Source organism: Diadema setosum, chromosome 13 (genome assembly GCF_964275005.1).
Source record: "Diadema setosum chromosome 13, eeDiaSeto1, whole genome shotgun sequence".
Lineage (NCBI taxonomy): Eukaryota > Metazoa > Echinodermata > Echinoidea > Diadematoida > Diadematidae > Diadema > Diadema setosum.
In genome coordinates this window covers 32,895,663-32,919,947 of record NC_092697.1, presented here as the reverse complement: position 1 = coordinate 32,919,947, position 24,285 = coordinate 32,895,663, and the positions used below count along the sequence as shown (strand labels likewise).

General features: G+C 35.7%; 1 protein-coding gene across 1 annotated transcript in view; it reads right to left on the bottom strand.

The window, feature by feature from the left end:
* Window positions 1–4,859: 4,859 nt before the first annotated feature.
* The window catches only part of LOC140237313 (adhesion G protein-coupled receptor L2-like), a 60,124-nt gene continuing 40,698 nt past the window's right edge, over window positions 4,860–24,285 (bottom strand). The window contains exons 18-21 of the mRNA XM_072317252.1: window positions 24,109–24,277; window positions 22,840–22,968; window positions 22,157–22,250; window positions 4,860–9,071 (exon numbers count right to left, since the gene is read on the bottom strand). Coding sequence (XP_072173353.1) covers window positions 8,239–9,071; window positions 22,157–22,250; window positions 22,840–22,968; window positions 24,109–24,277 — 1,225 coding nt within the window. The 3' untranslated portion in view covers window positions 4,860–8,238. The remainder of the gene's footprint in view (window positions 9,072–22,156; window positions 22,251–22,839; window positions 22,969–24,108; window positions 24,278–24,285) is intronic.

Here is a 24,285-nt window from a genome sequence, read left to right as displayed (position 1 = left end):
TTGATTTTATTTCTGCCTTTTTCCAAATCACACATAACAAAAGAATACACATATTTAGAAATTAACGTTACACGACATTTAAGCAAGCATATACTGTCTTGCAAATTAATTCAAGGTACATATACACACTATAAACATGACAGTATTCGATGTATAAGACGTGTAGCATATCATTCACAAAAAAAAAAAAAAAGTTCGGAGGCGAATCGTTAAATTGACACTTGTAGAGTATGTAAATAATAATGGATTATTCATTCGGAGTATATCACGTCGTTTCATTAAACGAATTTTTAGAAAAAAAGAATATAACAGAGGGGATTTGAATAAATTGATTTTTAAAATTCAATATTTTTTGGTTATTATAATAACAGAAAAGCAGGAGACCGCGATCATAAGCAGCAGCTTGACATGGATCGAGGCCTCGGGGTAAAATTCGAGACTTAAAATCGATTTACATATCTGTATAACGGACGTGTCTACAAAAAATAGAATCAATAGTCAAATCCAAAATATTGTAATAATTTATGAAATCAAAAGTAAAGGGGGAATTCCAAATAGTTTTCGTTTATTTGTTATCAACAGGCATTTTTTACCATAATACTGTGCTGAGGTGAGTGCTGTGCTGTGCTGTGCTGTGCTGAGCTGTGCATGCGATGAAATACAATTTTGTTAATTTAATGTTTGGGTACATATACCTGATTAAATTGGTTCTGGTTTATTCTTTGTGTCACATGTATGTCTTCTACATACTTCTGTACACAATATCAACAATTTTGATGCGCAGCAAAGTACTAAAACTAATACTATATCAATATAAACTGTTTGTGAGTAAACGTAAAACAACCCAAAACTTCTTATCACTCGTATATCATTACATTTCGATAAAAGATATTTTTTCATAAGTGCCTTAAAAGAATGTAATTTGGTGGTTGTCTTAATTTGCTCGGGGAGATTATTCCAAATGTCAGGTCCATGATGTCTAATTGACTTGTGAGCTATCATTAACTTGGGATTGAGGAGGTGATAATCTTTAGAATGTCGAGTTGGGTAAGCGTGGACGTTGGAGTTCACAGTGAATAGGTTGTGGAACGAGGAAGGGAGGGTGTTGGATATGTACAGTATTTGTACATGAATATTGCGCTTTGTAATGTATGAATATCATGGATTTTCAAAGTTTTCAATTTAAAAAATAATGGTTCAGAATTTGCAAGATAATGTGAGTTGGTACAAATGCGGAGTGCTCTTTTTTGGAGAAGATGAACTGATTGAATTTTTGTCTTGTTAGAATTTGCCCATACCATATTTCAGTATGTGATGTATGGTAAAATCAGTGCATTATATAAAATAAAAAGAGACTTTTCTATCAAAAAATCTTTCAGTTTGAACAATATGTTTCTTGATACAATATTACTTATATTATTTACATGTTCATTCCAGGTAAGATTAGCGTCAATAATTACACCAAGAAATTTAGTAGACTTTTTTTCTACAAGGGGTAACCCATCAATATATAAATTACATTCAATACCAGAAGAATGAACGTTTTTGAAATGTATAAAATTAGTTTTATCAAGATTTAAAGATAATTTATTGCATTTGAACCAGGGAGAAACTTTACCTAATTCAAAATTAAGTGTGTGGATAAGTATCTGTGGATCTTTATGTGAATAAAAAATATTTGTATCATCTGCAAACAAAATGTAAGTTAATATTGGTGAAACATTGGTGAAACCTAAGATAGACCCTTGTGGTACTCCACAATTGATTTTTAACCTCCTGGAGGAACATGAATCAAATTCAACATATTGCTCACGGTTAGATAAATAATCGGTGAACCATAGAAGAGGTATTCCTCGAACTCCGTAATGTTTTAATTGGTGGATAAGAATTTTGTGATCAATAGTATCAAATGCCTTACTCAGGTCCATAAAAACTCCCAATGTTCCTTATTAATAAAAGCTTCAATTATCTTATCACAAAGTTGAGTAATAGCGTAATCTGTAGAATGGTTTTTTCCTAAATCCAAATTGATTCGGAATAAGAATTTCATTTTTATTTAAAAAAGAAAATAGTCTTTTATAAACAATTTTCTCTATAATTCTTGATATGCTTGGGAGAAGGGATATTGGGCGGTAGTTTTTTAGTTGCTAAGATCAATGTGTCCACCAAAAGTTAATCTCACTGGAAAACTACTTTCCTGTGCATGGTGCTGTGCGCAATCTCACAAGTTTCACCATAAAAAGAGCCGCACTCACTGTAATTTATGTGTATGAATGAGAATTTGCATTATTATCATTTTTATATATATATTCTTTTTTCCAGTACATCTTAGAAAAAGAAGAATAAGTGTGGTACATTTTATACCACACAAGTTGCTTAAATTGATTTTTTCATTGTTACTGATGTTGCTAAGTGGGTTCACCTGGCTTCGTGACCAAAGGTATTAGTATCAAAGTTTCAAATTTGTATGTCATCTTTAAATATACAAATAGGGCTTTTAAAGAGTAGTTGTAAACCCTAAAAGTTCACTCAAAAATATTCAACAAGCTTTCAATGATGATAGAGGGAATCATGTCTCAAAACATAAAGGATATTTTACTGAAAGAGCAGTGTTCCTGACTGTAACTTGTACAAACGTAGATGACATGTCACGGCGTTACAGTGCTTAGTTTTTCTTTGATTGATTGATTGATTGATTTTATTTCTGCCTTTTTCCAAATCACACATAACAAAAGAATACACATATTTAGAAATTAACGTTACACGACATTTAAGCAAGCATATACTGTCTTGCAAATTAATTCAAGGTACATATACACACACACTATAAACATGACAGTATTCGATGTATAAGACGTGTAGCATATCATTCACACAAAAAAAAAAAAGTTCGGAGGCGAATCGTTAAATTGACACTTGTAGAGTATGTAAATAATAATTGATTATTCATTCGGAGTATATCACGTTGTTTCATTAAACGAATTTTTAGAAAAAAAAGGAATATAACAGAGGGGATTTGAATAAATTGATTTTTAAAATTCAATATTTTTTGGTTATTATAATAACAGAAAAGCAGGAGACCGCGATCATAAGCAGCAGCTTGACATGGATCGAGGCCTCGGGGTAAAATTCGAGACTTAAAATCGATTTACATATCTGTATAACGGACGTGTCTACAAAAATAGAATCAATAGTCAAATCCAAAATATTGTAATAATTTATGAAATCAAAAGTAAAGGGGGAATTCCAAATAGTTTTCGTTTATTTGTTATCAACAGGCATTTTTTACCGTAATACTACACTAAGAATTTTGTGATCAATAGTATCAAATGCCTTACTCAGGTCCATAAAAACTCCCAATGTTCCTTATTAATAAAAGCTTCAATTATCTTATCACAAAGTCGAGTAATAGCGTAATCTGTAGAATGGTTTTTCCTAAATCCGAATTGATTCGGAATAAGAATTTCATTTTTATTTAAAAAAGAAAATAGTCTTTTATAAACAATTTTCTCTATAATTCTTGATATGCTTGGGAGAAGGGATATTGGGCGGTAGTTTTTTAGTTGTGTGTGATCGTCTTTTTTATGGATGGGAATCACTTTTGCGATTTTCAGTGAGTTTGGGCAGCGGCCAGAACTGAGAGATATGTTTATTATGTGTACTAGTGGGGGTGCGATAAAATGAATAATCTGTTTAAGTTGTTGTTTAATTTGTTTAGTTGTTTTGTTGTTTTGTTGTTTAGTTGTTTAGTTTAATTTGTTGTTTTTGTTAATCTGTTATGATTTCAATAATGTTTTGTTTCATCTGGATGTGTTATACTGTGATGTCAAACATTCATCATGGATCATCATTTCATTCTACCTAAAGGAGAAACACTATGAGTTGTAAGTAAGACAACAAGATTCTCCATAGGTTTTCTACACACATTTCAGAGGTCACGGTGTTACGGTGCACTTATTTATAATCTATGTCATAGTTTTCCTGTCAATTGATTCTTTAATCAAATTTTACTTTGTTATCGTCATTGAGTCTCTAGGACATCCAATGAACAGATCCACTTTTCAAAATGTTCATTAACTTCAGAGAGTTTGGTCAGTAAACAATGTGCACAAAAACCCATGTCCATTACAGTGGTAATTAATTATGCATAACTCATTTACCAAAGCATTTTTCTTTCTTTCTTTTCTTTTCAAAGTTGCTTATGATGACATACATAGATACACCTTAAAAAACTGTTCTCAAGTGTTACATTTTGTTTGTTATTTACATTTGATGAGTGTCACGGTGTTATCGTGGAATTGCCCTATACACGATACATACAATACAATACAATCGGATCATTTATATAGCGCCCTTAAACAGTCAATGACTGGTTTCACAGCACTTCACAACAAAATTCAATTATGCGCTGTGATAGTGAACGTAGATATAACTCCCTCCCCCCGCGCCTTGTATACACAACAAAGTCAAAATTGAATTGGCGTTCTTGTATTTTTTTTTAATGGAATATGATCTAGTGATGTGCAGCAGTGCTGTATTCTGTTCGAGACCAATCTTGTTAATCTCATAAATTTGAACCTTTGTCAGTATCAGTATCATTGTGAGGTATTAGCAGGTACTCAAACCCTCAAACGAAAGATCTAATCTAGCCTATCAATAGTACCATAGCAGTTGTCTACAACTCATTTCCACGCAAGCACTTCACATTTTGTACAATGCGCTGCTGCACTTTTTTTTCCTCCTCATTCTTCCCTCTCTCTCTCTCTCTCTCTCTCTCTCTCATTTCCAGTATTATCATCTCTTTACCAGTCCAAAAGTTGTATAATCGTCATTCTCAAAAGGAAGGCAAATTTGCAGCAACATTGAATCGTTAATTTATTGATACACGTAGCTTCTGAAGCAAATTTTTTTAGTTTTAATAAATTCAACAAATCTGTGTCCACATTAGGATGTGATTTGCACTTACTTAACAGTGATACATTGACATCAAGCTCAGTAACTTAATGCAAAATGGCTAGCTTTTTTTTTCCCCTCAGAAAACAAAGAAATATACGAATACAATGAACTTGGTGAACTAATTTCAGATTCATATCAGTTAGCATCTGCAAATGTTTAACCACTTAGTTACCTCAGTGTAAACAAGTGTGATGAAATTTTAACACAAGACCTCAACTTTCTACTTGAGTGCATTTTCTGGTACATGACAAAATAAAATCCAATTCACTGATTTGTTAAACAAACTTTGTTTAAATAAGAAATTGCACAATATTACTTTTAAACGCTGAAATCTTTTCCTCTCTTTCATCCCCTTATGGAAAATTAGCGGGCCTTTGCTTATCATAAGTGCAGAAACAACTACACAAGAGGAACAAAAACAAAATTATTAATTACTGGCTGCTGCACTTGAAACATTACTGAAAACCACATGAACGACTACTAGTTTACAGAAATGGCAGCAGAAATTCAGCTCTTATAGGAATTATGGCGTGATGTGCCTATCAATGAAGCTAACATCCATAATTAAGAGGCAGGGATGTTGCGAATGCAACCCTGCATACATAGTCGCAGTCTGTATGAATTATTTTTTATGTCTCAGTGCAGATAAACATATGCATAATTATAACAAAGATAGTTGTGCTCAATGCTCCTTTTTTACACATACCTTTCTTACAAAAATTCAATAGCATCATATATATACATATATCTGAAGTCCTATAAACACTATCTACAGAAATTGTGTAACAAAAGCTCACCAATATTTCCACAATTTTTTACATATGTAGATGACTTTGTGACCTTCAAGAGAATAGATTCCTCATAGGTAGAACCGAATTCCAATCATGCTAACGCTGTAGTATGAATGCTCTTCATTATAAATTAAGACAGACTATGAGAACATAACGTTTATGAAAAAAATATCAATACTAGACAATCAGCATTCTACTACTAACAGTTCTTAAAACAATATTTATCCAGAGATTTGGTGAATCAACTAAAACACAAGTTCAATACCAACTTCTTCTAGAAATAGACAATATTTTGTGTCTGATGTAAATAATTCCCCAATCATAAGGGGCAGATTAGATTAATTTAAACACTTTTTAAAATCTGAATAGACTGATTTGAGCACCAAAGACTATACTCTGCCACACCAAATCAAAGTGTGGTAGATATCAAATAGAGCTACAAAACAAGGATTTATTGATCGGTGGTCAGCTAAATCAAGGTTTGCGGCACAAAATTAAACAAAACATACTACAACCACATGAGATTTGTTCTTTTTTTTTTTTAGTTCAATACATTCTGGTGAATAAAAATGAAAAGACACACATTTAGAGGCATTTTATCATATAAAAACATGAATGTGTTCAAAGATGCATAATTAGCTCACATAGATTGAATTGGGCGAGGTGAAGTGTAATCATGAAACATAAATCAACATGTTAACACACATCAATTACCACAACCAGTGCACAAATGCAAGATGTACACTGGTTTGTCAAACACTACTCATGTGAATCAAAAGAAAACCCTTACACAGAAGGCACACACATTAACCAGCCGACAAATAAACATGGCAACGAGGCATGACTCAATGCAATACAGAGAAACTACATACACGTACAATATGTATAAGCACACCACATTACCTTTTGTTCTGGAATTCTGCTTTGTTCAAATGTGAAAAAAAAAAATCAAAATCTTTCATGGAGTAAACCTCTGATTTTTGCAAGCCTGCAGACATGATTGAGTTAACATGAAAGCAATCATGCCAAAGAGTGCAGTAGGAACTGAAACACACATAATATTTATCCATAAGATCTCAGTTTGGTTTGGTTACTTCATCTGATGGTTCTCAAGTTAACGTAGAGCTCTTCATATTATGTAATTATAGTACAAAACATTACATTTCTACGGAATTACCATGATATTGTTATCATGATATCACACACACCACAACGTGATAGTGTGCACATGCTGTTTCCAAACACGTTTCCAAGATGTTTGAAAGATTTACGATGAAAAGGAACTTTTTCTTGGTCAGTACTTGACATGATTTGACTTGATTTGACTTATTATTTTGATCTATGCAAGTTTTGTCCATTTGATATGAGCACAGTAAGACACCATTCATCTAAATCTGCATCACTTACCTACATGTATATGTGCAAGCATACTTTTTTTTAAAAATTAATTAAGTTATTAGTTGTTTAGATATTTATCCATTCATTTTTGCCACCATTAAAAAAAAAACAATTTCAACAGAATACATAATTTTAACTGTGGTGCTACTTCATTCTAACTTCAACCAATATGTACTGATGAATGTAACAGGAAGAGTATTAGTTTTTCAACATTTTTATTCCAAAAAACAGATGTTGCGATCACTGCAGGCCTACAAAAATGATAAAATCTAAAAAATGTGGTTTGCGGGGCAAAAACTCTTATTACCCAAGCTGGTCTTCTCTAAAGCTACTGTTGCTGGCAAAAAACCGATATCATATTGTATTGTGAGTTGTGTCACACAGGTTATATATAACAGGGGTAGAAAGAGATTAAAACTTAATTTTCAAGTTTCTCACTATTCCAATGGAAATCATGCAAAGTCTTGACGTTTTTCAAATCATTCGTTCACTTTATTTGGTCAGCTGGCTTCATCTCTTGAATCACTGAACTTCATGCCCACAACACACAATGCAATTGACTGCAAGACACAGGAATACATTTTTCTTCACATATACACACACATTATGGAATTCTTCCACTCACATTCTATATTTTTGAATGTAATCAAGGATCTCAAGACAAGCTGTCCTGATTTTCCTAGTTTCAACAAAAAAACAATATCTCCACAAACAGAGTCAACCTAGAAGTGACTGCAAGCACTTTTGGAGGCAGAGCGATTCTGCGGTTAACGCATATAAATATGTACAGGTACAAAGCAGCTGGCGAGAGTCTCTGATGAAGGTTAACCCATTGAGGACGAGTCCCGAGTATACCCGGGCAGGTGTCTATGGGAAATGCGTGTTGAAGCAAAATCAGTCCATCCTCAACGGGTTAAGATTCAGATTTGAATACAAATATCTTTGTCTCTTTAATCCACTGGTTGCTCACTTCAGAGTTAGTATCTCAAACAGGGTAAGGCAGGTCCCAAATCTCCTTTAGCTCAGTACTCAGTGGGTTAAATAGACAACTTTCAAAAAAGAAGAATCGCATTAGTCCAGTTGGATTTTGTACTCAGATGACAGTTTCCAAGTGAGATCGCGTTGACTCAGGCGATGCAGGTGTCGAGGACAGTGCAAGTGTACTGGTATTTGTTGAATTGTTGACGTCATCAACATCGTCCATTCTGGAGGCACGTTTGTGCCACGGTGAGGGATCCGAATCTGGTTCGCTCTTCACTTTGCTACACTTGGCCTTGCAGGGCGAGTCCGACTTGCGAACTTGCGACGAAGCGGCAGGCAGCGTGTGGTAGATGCCCTGCGCGGCACCTCCACCCAACGGCCCGCCCGGCGTAGGCAACACTGTCGGACTGGGAACCACGGGCACAAGGTCCATTCTGGCCTTACAGGCGTGGGCTGTTAAAGGATTAATCAAGTCGGGCATGCTTCCCGTCAGACCACACGTACCCGAGTTGGGAAACAAGTGAGCTTTGGTGGGTTTGTCCGGCGACATCGGTGACGCCGGGGTGAAGTCCTCGCTAGAGCTACTGCCACTTCGCGAGCCTCCTATGCCGGACTCGCGGATTAGGGGATGCATCTCAATCGGGGAAGAGGGCTGCTGATGCGACTCCGTCGGCGCTACGTTGATCAGCTTGGCATGTTTCTGGCTGTCGCAGTCGGTATCGATGATAAGCGGCTGGAACTCAGTGGTGGTCGACAGGCGGTTGTTGCTGGAGTTTTGCTGCAGGTCGCTGCTCTCTCCCGCATCCAGACGAGTAGATTCGTGGACGGGATTCTCCTCGAAATCCATACTGATGCCTTCATCGGCGATGACCTTTGGCGTACCAAAATCTGTGCTTTCTTCTGGGGCACTGAGCTCAGAGTTATATTTGACTGGTTCATATTGACCTGCAATAACCAAAAGATGTCAGAAGTACACCGATTAACAAAATGTCAAAGAATTCATGTTGAAATGATGGTTTGTTAACATTCTCATTCAGTTATTCCCTTGCACATGCATGCACATACATTTGTATATGATATGTTTATGTTTTGTTATTTGTTGCCAAGTTAATCCTTTGTTATGGCTGTTCATTTTTATGAAGTCATCTCCACAGCAGAATTCAAATTAGAAAGCGTTCAATGTTAACACCAGCTTGTCATGTACATTCCTGCAATAACTTGTATCACTCTGTTTACAGGATAGCTCATTCAATTTTTTTGTTTTTCATCTTTTCTGCTGCATACAATTTCCAAGTGACATGTTATTGCTGAGCATATTTTTGAGAGATATATAAACTCAGTTCTCCACATACATGTATTTTCTGGCCAGAGGATAATTACAGAAACAAAGAAAAGTCACTTGTTTCATTATATCACACATCTTCCCTGTGGAAATGACTTTTTGCAGTGTCAAATGCTATCATTAAAAAAGGTCATTAGTTTTGAGCTCCAGCTTGACAACAGTTAATGTTTGACTAAAATATCCTATGGTTCTTCTTGAGTTTCCAAACACACATTTATCCACAGTTTGCTCTTCTTGAAACCATTCTTCATTACGAAAGAATGTTGTAAGTACACACAATAACAAAAATATATTAGTTTTAAAAAGTGATAAAAATCACTTGTACATTTCTACTCCTGCATCCTGTCTACCTCAACAGATATTAGGACATGGAGCAATAATTATTATATGGGATACAATGTAAAGGCTGAGTGAGAACTACTGCAACATATGTGACCGTGCACCTCAAAACGAACATAAAGTCGCACACACTGATTTTGCGTGAGGACTGAAAATAAGTAAAATGGGTCAACCTAGCCGAACTTGACTTTTTCATATTTTCTGAAAGAGCGAGTCTTCTTTTACATTATGCTTAAATTTGGTACACCGTATCATAAAACGGGCAGGAGAGTGTGTTTTTTTAGCAGTTTATCTCGAACATTTTTGGTAGAATAGTGCGATTAGGTGTGTCTTTAGAATCCCTTTTTCATTTCTGAAAAACCTTGTCCACACTCTTCACTTTCAACTCTAATAACTTTTGAAAAGATAGTGCTACTGCTTTGAAAGTTGGCATTAATTATGTACAGAATGTGTTAATGAGGCATGCTTAATTTCAGTTTAATCTAATAATCCCTTCATTGTTGTTACTCTTGTGGTTTACTTCCTGTTTTTTGTCCCATTCATCGCACAGCCAGCACGGTTTGGTAAAGATTAAGCGCTTGAATAGACACTTTACTTCAGAGCCTCTTTACTCAGTTCACACTTTTCCTGAGTTTGTGCTTTCTTTCCAATATTTAGATAGGTTAGGAGAGTCCATTTGATTTGAGTTATACATCATTTTAAAGCTTAAAGTCTGCTCTTTCAGAATATGGTCTTAACTAAAAATTCATGTCTGGCGACTTTTTGTTTGTTTTGAGGTGCAGGGTCACATATAATGTACTCATTAGTGCACACATACAGACATCCATGTTTCACTGTTGCAGTCTCAAATAAAGAGTTTGACACACATAATATTATTTACATCTTCTTCACACACTGCCAGATTATAAAATATTTCTAAAATCTCAAGACTATAACTGATTTGTAACAAGCTTGCTTTACATTCACATTACTATGAGCATGTAAATAATCAGCAAAGGACAATGTGTATGTTACATTTGAAAAAAAAAACTAACAAGGTATACACATTCTGTCTTCTGCTTTGAAGGCAACAGAAATATCAAACTTCAAAAACTCTGAGTTTTAGTTTCTGAGTTTGTACTATTCATGCATAATTTAGTTGGCATACTGTACAACTAGAAATATTCAACTCATAAAAATTTCGTGAAATGGAAACTTTTTCATGGCATGAAACTTTCGCTATCAATACTGGCATTCAATGTATTGTGTAGACAAACACATACTCATACGCATTACTTCCATGAATCCTGGCTCCTCCTGAAATTCGGGAAGGTTTCATGCAGCCAACATTTCTGGTTTTACAGTATGCTCAAGCCTTCAAAGCATGGAATTGCATTTAAGGTGCAGTCAAGGAGTGAAGTCTCATACTACTGTATGTACTCAGGTTACAAACTGAGCTTCTTGCTGAGAACATGTGTGAGTTCTTGCTTAATTTCTTGTGAAAACAAAAGCAAAAACACAAGCTCTACAAACTTAAGAGATTACAAAACAAAATAATGTTTTGAATCTGGTGGTGGCATAGGATTGATGAATTCTGCTCCTTTTCCTACAGATGTATAATTTTGACGTCCATCTCAAAATAATCACGGGGGGAAATACCGACATGCAAATACACATGCAAGGTTTCAGAAGAAAAACAGAACAAAATTACAATGAAAAAAAGGTGTAGTGAAAGCATTGAGGTGAAGCTCTGTGCATTAGTCCCATCAACAAGTTCTGACATTACAAAAAGGTTTTGTGAAAATTAGTGTCATTTCTCATAATATATTTGGCTCTTTTCATGCGCAATTAATTAACTTAGTAGTGTGTGTCAGACTTCAGACAGTCATTCTTATCATCAAATTAAAGATACAACTTGGATCTTTACCTTTCTCAGTCATCTGTAACCGAAGGTTCTGCTTGTTTTTGCATTTTTCTAACCTCTCATATGTTTGGGATTGTTGTTGTTGTTTTTTCTTACAAGATCATGGAATGAATTTCTGGAACTCTTTCATCATTTGACCACTCACCAACATTAGTTTTTGCCAGCAATTCATAGCAATCACTTGTAAGCTGCTTAAACCGCTCTTTGCTTAATTTCATTGTACTACAAAATAGCAATCAGATGTCTTCAATTGGTAGCACCTTTCTTCATTCAATTCTGTAAATCAAACTGTAAGGCATACGTATGCTGAGCACAATTTGTCATATTTGGTCAACTACATTGTACTTATTGTGCTTAATATTTAGTTGGTAGTGTAACCATAAATCGTTGGTTGAGAGTGATAAGGGCGTTAATTTGCCACTAAACCCATAGGCCCGAATTCACGAAGGTGGTACAAATGAAACCATGGTTTAAACCATGGACAAAAACCATGGAATGCCAAGTGTCGCATGCGATATTTCGCTACGAAATCGGTCATTTCGTCGATGAAATGATTATTTTGTAAAGAAATGACAACATTTTGCAACTAAATGAACATTTCGTCCACGAAATGATAATTTCGTTAATGAAACAGTCATTTTGTCGACGAAATGACCAATTTCGTAACGAAATATTCTGTTTGACACTTGGCGCTCCATGGTTTTTGTCCATGGTTTAGACCATGGTTTTGTTTGTACCACCTTCGTGAATTCGGGCCTATGTGTTCGAGACAACTTAACGCCCTTCTCATTCTCAACAGACGAAATGTGCTTGTTAAACTCTTTGTTTATGAGCACAATACTACATGCAGTGCTTTTCTCTTACAATATCATTCACTCTACAATAAACTAAAAATTTATATGGAGGGAATTAATTAAAAAGCATGTGCAATTATGCCTTCTCATTCAAATCTACCTGCTAATTACTGAATGAGAATTTTTTTTTTCTGTGAAACAGATGAGCTGTAAGTTAATATGTTTAACTGTGGAAGAAATGACATAGCGAAAGTGTCTGTAATATGTAGAATTAAAGGTCAGTGTTGATTATTGCAATCACAATGGCATAATTCTTCGGGTGTGTGTTAGAGTAAACCCCTCCCCCCCCCCCCCCCCCAAAAAAAAAAAAAGACGAACATAAGACAAATACGGGTTACAGAAGTTACAAGAAAAACAAATATATGTTTTCTCAACAGTGCCACATATCTCACTTCTCTGTTAGTCATTGAGTCATTGTGACAGACCAACTCAATCTATTGTTCCTAAAAGTTAGAGTGAACCTAAGACTGGTCTTTCTCTGTCTAACCCCCATAAAAAAAAATACACAAACACAAAAAAAAAAAGAGAAGTAACAAAAGCTGTAATACATAATAAAAGAATTAAAATACACGTACAACGTGTATGTCAATAAGGCTTCCATAGGATACTGTAGCAGAATTTTATATACAAGTACTACACAATATATAAAATCTTGTATTTCTATTACAGAATACCATAAAGCAAAAAACTGCTCTTCCACCATGTACATGTATTAAAATGATGGAAACAGTCATGTGTGAGAGCGTGAAGATCAACTTAAAGGGAAGATAAACCCCAAGAGCAATGTGGATTGAGTGAAAGCAGCAACATTAGTAGAACACATCAGTGAAAGTTTGAAGAAAATCGGACAATCGATGCAAAAGTTATGAATTTTTAAAGTTTTGGTGTTGGAACTGCTGGACGGGGAGACTACTAGAGGTTATGATGTATGAGTGGACAACAATACCAAGAAAATATAAAGAAAATTCTACAAAAATCCATTTTTCATGGAAATTACAAATTCCATCAGCTTGATATTGACATATGTTAAGGGTAGCAATTATTCCCCCTGCTTTCTGAAAGAGGTTGGTCCATTGCTCTTTCATAATTCTAGAAAAGTGAATTTTTGTTGAATGCCCTTTATATTTTCTTTGTATTGCTGTCCACTCATACGTCATATCCTCTAGTAGTCTCCTCATCCAGCGGTTCCAACACCAAAACTTTAAAAATTCATAACTTTTGCATCGATTGTCCGATTTTCCTCAAACTTTCACTGATGTGTTCTACTAATGTTGCTGCTTTCACTCAATCCACATTGCTTTTTGGGTTTACCTTCCCTTTAAAGGCATGCATCAGTCACATCTTGCTATACATGCTGGGGATGGGTTTGAAATCAAAGAGAAAAGGAGAGCTTCTCTGCATAACAAGTGCAAGGCACATGACCCATGTTAAATCACATGCATATACATTGATTGCTGGTTTTAAAGTGAAACTCAAATCGCATATTCAGGGTGACATAAATCAAACAAAAGAATAGAGAAAGTTTCACTTATATCAGAATACAGAATGAAATAGCAGACATAGCTTTAAAAGCAATATTGAAGTTTCTCATCATGTTTTCTTCCAACATTAATATTGTTCATATGAAATATGCAAATAAGATGGAATAATGATGTCATCTTTTTTTAAAGGACCCCATGGACAGCAGCTGCACACCAATCCTCACTATTAAATATCCTACTTTGTACTTAATTTCAAAAGAACATTGTGGCTTGTGACTGTTCACTTTTACCTGATGCCTACAACACTCTGTTTATGTTTTACTGTTATGTTTGTTCTTAAATATTAAACAACATTCTAATGTGAAGTTTAACATGCAATTGAGTTTCACTTTTTTTTTCAGAAGTCATGATAGGTTTTTTGCTCTTTTTTTTTTTTTGGGGGGGGGGGATATCGTAGAAGGTGGCAGATAAAATCAGCAAGAATGTACCATAGTGTGCAAACAGTGTTGGAAATAGATCTTAATATACATGGTATCTAAATTTATCTAAATCAACACATCCTAATTCAAGAATACAACAAAAAATAAATGTAAAAATAGAATGTAAGATATAGTACTAGGTACCAACTGACATCTCTATATCTTTTTCTCTTTAGTAAATGAATTGCCACCTGCGGGGGAAAAAAATCCACTGACCAGTACTGATCAGAACTTAGCAATGAACTCACTAGCCATGGAGAGCCCCATGCAAACTCAATGTGGATTCAAAAATCTTGTTGAGAAAATTGTTTCCCCCAGTTTAGAATGCAAAAATGGCAGGGTACAGAATAGGCCACAATCCGTTGTATGTCTCTATGTTCTGCAAGAGGGGGAGGAGTAAGGGGTAAAACTCAGGAAGGGGCATCAAGCCCCTTAGGTGGCTTTGTAAGATGGTGAGCGGAAAAGAAGAAAAAATCTATTCAGGAACATACATATGGCATACTGTATATTAAAGCTGTTATTTTTGCAAGGGTTTAATTTTCGCAAATTTCACAAATTGCAGTTGGATCGCGAATTTAACAACACCCAAATGTCACCATGCACTAGGCTAATAGTGCATTTATAGCTGTATGATAGCGTCGCTTTCAATTCACGAAAACAACCTCTCGCAATGTTTGTGGCCTCCTCATTCGCAAAAATATCTGTATGCGAAAATAACAGCTTATACAGTACCATAATCCTGTTGCAAGTGTGTAAAGTCTGGAAGGGGGAGGAGGGTGATGCAAGCATCTTCATGTGGTCAGTCGCGGTCAGTGCTGGTAGGCCAGATAGGGCAAAACTGAGAAGCAGGTAGCACATGATGCAAGAGTTGGCGGTTTAAAGCAAAGTGTCTGCAAGGGTGGGGAAACGGGGGGGGGGGGGGGGGGGGGAGTCATGTGCTAGTAGCAGGAGAAAAGAGACTTGGTTACCTTGCACAGTGTGAAATGCGCAATATATACAAGAAATGGCACCTTCTATACACAAGAGTGCCCCATCAGGGGGTGTATGCAGGCAGTGCAACGGACGATTCCACTACAACTACTACAGCAAAGCCTGCGTGATAATATGAGAACAAGACAAACACATAGAGAAAAGAAGGCAGAGCATGTGTAGTGTCTGTGTATGCATATGGCAGGCAAAGATTGTACTATGTGACATGCATCTGAAAGACCTTTTTCCCTCCTCAAAGAAATATATAACCATGTTCGTTACATTATTACACAAAGACAAAAGTTGAAGGTCATAATACACACTTGAGTATCATTCAGCTTTGTTAACCAACACAAACAATAACATTTGATACACATTTTTCAAGGCCCAAATGCACACACCAACAAAATGATGCCATAAATGTGTGACTATTCATCCGATGTGAAATCCCAGATACGATGAGTATGGTACAGGACTGTACACTACAGTGCATCACCTTTATATCCAACTGATATTGAATGAAGAGTGCCATCAGTTTCTATTTACACGAGACATTCCATCACACACATACAGATAATGAGAGATGAAGACACCGACATAAGAAAACTGCTTGTATCATTGATGAGAAAACCAAACAATTCTTCTTTTTCATACTACGTACATGACCAGTGGTACATTTTGTGTACACTTAGGAAAAGTAACAAAAAGTTATACTTGTGATGAAATATGAATGGTGCACACACAAAAAAAAATTGCAAAATAAAAAGAATGCTCTACTATATAAATGAAACAATAATGCTGCAATTAGTACCATAAGTTTTTATGATGCCTAAACTAAAAAGGGCAAAGAAAATGCAAAATAAATGGTCAAGCAAGGATAAGATGGTATATGCTTCAGAAACTGCTTGGATATTGGATTCAGAGAAAAGAAAAATCCCATCAAAAACTAATGGCCCATTAAAACATTGTTCCCTCATCATGATAAGCTGCTCCTTGAACTTTCTACACAATACCCCTCATTAAAGCCTCTCACAACTTCACTTTATTTCTAATTCATTTTCAATGTACAATACTGTGTCTCTTCAGTTTTGTGCTTCATGTGCAGCAAACAAATAGTTCATATTTTCCACTTGAAGATTGCCCGATTTTACTGCACACTCATCATTACACCAAATTTGATATATCAAGTACAATGCTGTATATTAAAAAAAAAAAAACTGTTTCACACAAGCTTTTCGAATAACCAAGACGGAAAACATAAGAGAAAGTTTGCCTCATAGGATTCCAGGCATATTGCAAGAAAAACAGCTACAAATGATATCGGAAGTATTATCGCCACTGTCAGAGCACACAAGTTATGATGTTTTAAGGGATCAAATGTTTTGACCGCATCAGATTCATGTGGTCACACACATACTACTGCATATAAAGCAAAATTTCTCATTATATCAACTCATGGACATGCAATTAATGTGTATATACTGTCTTGTGAAGCTGGTAATAAAATGATATAAAAACAAAAAGGAAGATATTAGATGTATGAAGCAAAAAGGATAAAGAAAAGCAAACTCTGCCAAAGAGAAAAATCAAAATGAAAGCCAAAAGATATGGAAATAGATGAAAAGATGGGGTACTTTTATTTGATGGTAGATAGGAATGATGCTGGCTCAGGGAAGGATGAGTTACACTTGAGATGTGAAATTGACTCCAACTGGCTGCCCTGTAAGCATTGGAGGCGGAGGCATTGCCATGGAAATGAGGAGGATATTGAAAAAAGAGATGGAGAGGCATTGTTTAGACACAGGTGGGTAAAGAGATACACAATCACATCGAGAGCAGAGTCATTCAACCAGAAACTTATTTCAGATTTCAGCTCTCAGAGCAATTTCCCTTGCTTGCAAAGTTCAGACTGGCTTAAAACATTCAATCAAGAGCAAGACTGTATGATCAGTACGATATTTAAAGAAAGTTACCAAACAGCAGAGTTTCACAAGATTTCCAAAACAGTGATACTAGAAGCACCATATTTACAAATTAGGATAGATATGATAATGATGTCATCGGCTCTCACATTTCCAATTGTGACCGTGCATCACAAAAACAACAAAACGTCGCACCCCTTAATTCTATGTGAGGACTCAAAAAAGGTGAAACGGGTCAACCAAGTCAATCTTTTGAGTTTTCAATATCTTCTGAAAGAGCTATTCTTTTTTATATCATTCCTAGGTGTGGGGTCATAAAATGGATGGGAAAGTGTGTTTTCAGCAGTTTTACTACAACCTTTTTTTGTAGAGTAGTGTGATCAGCTATGTCTTAAGAGACCCCTTTTCATTTCTTGAAAATCCTTTGCACACTCTTCCCAATAACTTTTGAAAAGATATTGCTACTGCTTTGAAAGTTGGCATTTATCATGGACAGAATGTGTTAACAGAGTATGCTCAATTTCAGCTTAATCTGATAAACCATTCATTGTTGCTGCTCTGGTCATTAACATCCTGTTTTGTTTTGTTTTGTTTTGTTTTTTGTTTCATTCATCGCACAGCTAGCATGGCTTGGTAAAGATTAAGCGCTTGAATAGACCCCGTACTTCAGAGCCTTTTTTCTCAGTTCAAACTTTTCCAGAATGTCTTCTTTCTTTTCAATATTTAGATAGGTTAGGAGAATATATTTGAATTGAGTTACACATCATTTTAAAGCTTAAAGTCTGGTTTTTCAGAATCTGCCCTGAACTAAAAATCCATGTCTGGCGACTTTTTGTTGGTTCTGTGATGTAGGGTCACAATTGATCTTTTCACAAATCTTCACTAAATTTCCCAATTTGACATGAAACCAAACAGAAATACTTGTAACCTTCACATCATCTTTGTGTTATTTAGACCTAATGACATATATGACATTTTGAAGGAGAACGGTTGCAGTTGCTAAATTGCCCTATAACATGACCTCATGACTATTTGTGCACACACCAGTAAGAGAGCTGTAAGGTGATTAACACTATGGCCTCTTCTGATTCGTGCACATTGCTTGCAATATTACTATGTGCAGCAAACATATGAATCTTCATAATTCTATAACTTTCTAATTCTAGGTCTAATTTTGATGAAATTTCTCCCACTCTGTTCGTTTGATTTTTAAATACTTGATTTTGAATCAATTTGTACATGAAATCTGCGCTCTAAAGACTATAAACATAATTAACTTGTCATCTTCTTCTGATGCCCATATCTTCGCTTTCTGTAGATATCTCTATAATTTAATAGCTGATGTCCATGAGAAGTTTGGGTGTCTTGTGTAAAGACTAGGAGGATTACAGATTCTCTTAATAGGGGAACAGGCCAAGGGATATTTTATTTTTGGGGTACACACAGCCTTTAAAATAGCAAAATTCTACATGCACTTGTACATTGTATACGATCCTCGATGGCAAGCTCCTGATAACACAGGTAATTCATACTCTACACTGTCAGGTAGTACTGTATATATATACATATGGCAGACTTGTACCTTGAATGCAATCTTGATTACTTCACTGCACCACAGATGTTTCATATGACACTATTAAGACCACCGACTGAGGGAAATGCATTTCGTATCATTACACACACACACACACACACACACACACACAAAATGACCCTTCTTGAGGGCATCTGTTTAAACATCCTAAATCGCTATAATATAATTTTCCATTGGTGCGTCAAGCCTCTTTTTCCAGTTCATCTCTCTTCTCATCTATTTGCCCTTCATTCTGTGATAACACATTATTATATACAGTGTACATATATATTTGTGTGTGGGTTTGTTTTTTTCTGTTTTACGACATAATATTTCAAAGCACTTTAACGACAGCTGGATATCCAGTGTAAAGTAACGCAAATGTGAAACTTAAAACATTGAAATGGAAATACATGTCTTCCACATCTAGAACCTTCTCAGCTTTGGAGCAAAAGAGCAATAAAGCATGGAAATTACCTGCCAGGTACTGTTGCAAAACACACGCACAAAAAAGGTGTCTGAAATACCTTGATAGAATAGATAAGATTCTAATCTACAGTATTTGAAGCTAAAAGTGGAATTTGAAGTTGGAAAAGGAAGTAAACATGGAAAGGAAATACTCAACAGGTGCGATGTATTACCAGGATGAATGTAATGAGTTTCATACTTAGTAGAATGGAATCTCTAACAAGTATTCAGTTACACATTTAATTTCCACCACAAAGACAACAAATAGGGGAGGAAGAACGATATCCCTTCAATTTGTGGCATACATCCGACAGTCCCTGTTTTGGTGACGGATGTGAGTATGGAAATGCTGCCAAAGTTTGTGCTAGGTGACATAAAAACCCTTCTTTTCAGAACCTGCCAAAATTACTTGAAGGAAATTCACAAACAAGGCAAAGCCTCCCACCTAGCCCCAGAATTTCAGCAGTAATGAAAAATCAAGCACTACTTGTTTCAGATGCAATTACATCTTGGTTTCCTCCTTGTCACAACAAAAGAGTACAGGGGTGTAAATTGCTGTCCAAACCTTACAGTGTTTAACTGTCTTCATCTTCCATGAAAAAATTAGAATCTTAGAGCATTTGTACTAAAGCAAGATCTGCACACCGGAGTATAGACATGTATGATGTGTAAACTTTGAATGTTACATGATCCCTCTCTCTTTAAACTATGACTGCATATCAAAAATTTGCATCATAACATCACACAAGGACAGATAGACTGATTATAGAGACAGAGACAGTGATAGATATATACAAATTATAGACAGATACAAGTTGTAGATAGATAGATAGATAGATAGATAGATAGATAGATAGAAAGATAAAGTGTAGATAGATAGATACATGTAGATAGATAAATAAATAAACAGATAGACAGATTAACATAAAGTTTGATGGATGAACAAACAGGCAGAAAAGTCAATCATTCCATCACTACGAGCCTAGAAAATAACATTCTTATTTTTCTTTTCTTTTCATCTAGAAATTTTTAACTGTCTTTTTTTTGTCAAGCCTACAGAATTCATATTCTTGTCAAGGTATGACCTTCTCCTTCCTTAGAAGCATACCTCAAGGTTTCACAGAGGCATTAATTATGCTAGCACCAAAGCTGTGTACTGTTGAAGTGTTATTCTTCGTCAACTCTACATCATACTTTTTACAAAATTTGGGAGCAATGCCATTTTAATAAAATACATTTACAACACATGGCATACCTAGGGATTGGGGGGGGGGGGGAATTCTGCATATTATCTCCCTCATGTATCTAATGTAGATGCAAGATCTTTAGGATAACCCACTTTGTTGCCTGCTTTCATCAAAACAGAAGAACAACCAGAAAATTCCCCAGGAGAACACCAGTGTTCCAATACTGTCTCTCAAGTTACAGAAACTCTACACCGTAAATACTTGTAGGCCGCTTGAACTTCCTCTCCTAAAGAGGAAAAAACCATTGCCATCAAGGGGTGCGTTCGAGCGCTCTAAAGCGAACCAAAGCGAACTGAACTACAGCGTACCGTACCGTACCATGCCAATTTTGGTGCGTTCGAGCGCTCTGTGGAGAAAGCGTACCTCACGAGTTATTTTTAGAAAAGGTCATGCTTGTTTACAGCAAGAATGTCATTCACCTCTCACCTGAACTACCTACAGCTGTCCCGAACAAAGAGAATTATGTTTTTGCATTGTGACGTATGCGCTTGATACGCGCATGCTTTACAACAAACTTTTGGTACGCTTTGGTACGCTTTTGAAGCACATCGGGAAGTGGTCCACTTTTGGCTCGGTACAGTACGGTACGGTACACTTTAGGAGCATTCGAACGCTCCTCTGGCGCGGGTACGGTACAGTACAGTTCGCTTTAGGAGAGCACTCGAACGCACCCAAGGTCACCTGTGCATGCCTGCAGACAGAAGCCAGCAATGTATGTATGGAGGTTCACACTGCATTTCTCTTCCCAAATTACTAAGCATGACATCACATAGGACCTTGGTTATGAATACTTTGAACATCCAATCATAAACTTGCAACAGAAGAAAATGTGTGGAAGGTTCTTTCTTTAACATTTTCTACCAACAATAACATATCAATTCAATCTTTTTTTCTGTTGATAAAACACACACAAAAAGAAAAACATAGCATATGACCATTTTTTTTTTAAACTGGAAAGATAAAATGCAGTAATTCAAGAAAACATTCAGTGTATGTGATGTTGCAGAAGGAGTAAAAGATTTCCTCAATGAACATTCACTAATTTTAATTAAATTGCCATTGTCTCAAGCTTATCTGTAATCATAAGACCGGAAAACTTTCCTCCTGTACATGTTCCTCTTTACAATGTACATAACAAACCTTCATACCAAATATGACTATGCACAGAGAAACAGATCTCATGTCTGCAAAATTATGTGACCTTCTTCCATGAAAAATCATGACTGCACATACAAGAACAATGTAGTCTACATGAATTCCACCAAGGTATCATCTCACTTCTCTACTTGCCAAATATCTTCCTTTAAAAATGGCCATAAAAAAAAAAAAAATTAGAAGCATGTACCAAACTGCACCAACAGGTGGCGCTGTCCACTTTTTATCTCCCCCTGGGTAATCCTGTGGAGTGCTAACTTATAATCTTCTGACAACACATTGAATATCAGTTTCTCACCTGAATTTCTATAGACATAGGAGTTTGAGAGCTTCCTGTTTTCCACGCTGTATGATCCTGTTGTATTACTGAATCTCTTACTGTCGGGCCTCTTCTGTTGAAGCAAAGAAATATATTCAGTGGTATACCATCATGAAGAAGGCAACAACATTTCTACCATTACATATGTTCCTACTCCAGCTACAATGATACCAAAAATGACATTTCATAAGTACTATTTTTACTGTCCTCTCCAATGTCAACATCTTCTTCTTCATCTTTTTTTTTTCATTATCATAACCCTTAATTTCAATATCAATGTTACATCATTATAACCTTCATCATCATTATACATCATTATATAACCTTCATAATTATCATCTATATTCCAGAATATCTGGTGGTAGTTTTAACGAATTGAGAACAGACTGGTTTTGCTACAACACAAATTTCCCATAGACACCTGCCCGAGTATACTTGGGACTCATCCTCAATGGGTTAAGAACACTTTACCTCTTTTGAGTATAAATACATACATTTCTGTCAAGTATCAGTAGTTACCTCTATTCATTGTTGAAGTAATGATTGTTCAATGGATTTTCTAACAATTACATTTATTCAAATACAGTGTGTGTATAGCTATATCCCTTGTTGTGCCTGTGCAGTGGACAGAGGAAGTCTGAGCAAGAAACAGAGGGACTTACAGCAGCACTGCTTGACCGGAAGGAATTTTGCTGGTTGGAGTTGGTGAGTATCGTGCCTCCGTACTGCTCACGTATGCAGTCTGGTAACCATGTGCTGTTGCGTACATACCGGCGATATTCTTTGCGTACCTATACATCAATCATATAGAGTGTAGAAAAGTTTAGAGTACACAGTGTGAACTGCAATGCATGTGGCATCATCATCACCCTTACCATCACACTTTGATTCAAAACCAGCATCAAGATCATAATCATCAGTATCACTACCATTACTAAATTTAGTATCATAATATTCAACTTCCTCACTGATAGTCTCCAAAGATGATAACCTCCACTAAAATCAATATTTTTCATAAATATTACAATCATACCAAGTTTAGGAATTCACAGACTCTTTGTCATACATTTGTATCTTTCACTATCCAGTAATCCAATAATATGATTTTTCGTTGACACATGTCAAGGACATTAAAAAGAATGCAGATTGGATGCAATTTTTTCTTCAAATCACGCGTAACAATAGTTCATGCAGACTCAACTAATCAATGTCTGCACAGTGTATCTCTACATGTATATCTACAGTGTACCTATCTCTCTACCCATCTCTACCTATTTGAATGTCTGTCTACCTTGCAACCTGCCTGTTTGCATATCTATATATTTCAAATATTATCTCGCTACCTATCTGCCTGTCTACTATCTTTCTACCAACTTATCTGTCATTCTTTCTACCTACTTATCTGCCTATCTTTCTTTACAACTATCTATCAACACATCTATCCATCTATCTACCTTACAATCTGTCTATCTGCATATCTATCCATATATTTCAAATATAATCTATCTACTTACCTGCCTGTCTACTTATCTTTCTGTCTATTTTAATATCTGTCTTTCTATGTACCTGCATATTTCTACCTTCCCTGCAACCTGCTTATCTGCATATCTAGATCTATATATTTCAAATAATTATATATCTTCTTTACCTTTACAATGTATAATTATCTATCTACAGTATCTACCTTGCAACCTGCTTATCTGTATCGGTCTATATATTTCAAATATTATTGATCTATCAACTGCCTATTGCTTATTCTCTACCTACTTCAATATCTGTCTGTCTTCTAATCAATCTACATCGTACTTATCTGCATATATTTATCTATCTATCTATCTGTCTGTCTGTCTATATATCTATCTATCTATTACTCTATCTATCTATCTATTTATCTATCTATCTATCTATCTGTCTATCCAACCTATCCTTACCTTATCATTCATACAGCAGTGGAAGACAAAGATATGGACGCCCTGGAATGCGTTGGTGAGAGTGAAGAGGTAGGCGAAAGCGATCAGGTCTTCCATGACGCACAGGAGACCGAAGGCCCAGGTGACCCCCAGCAGACAGAGTAGAACCACGGCCCCTCGCACAAGTGACCTTTAAAA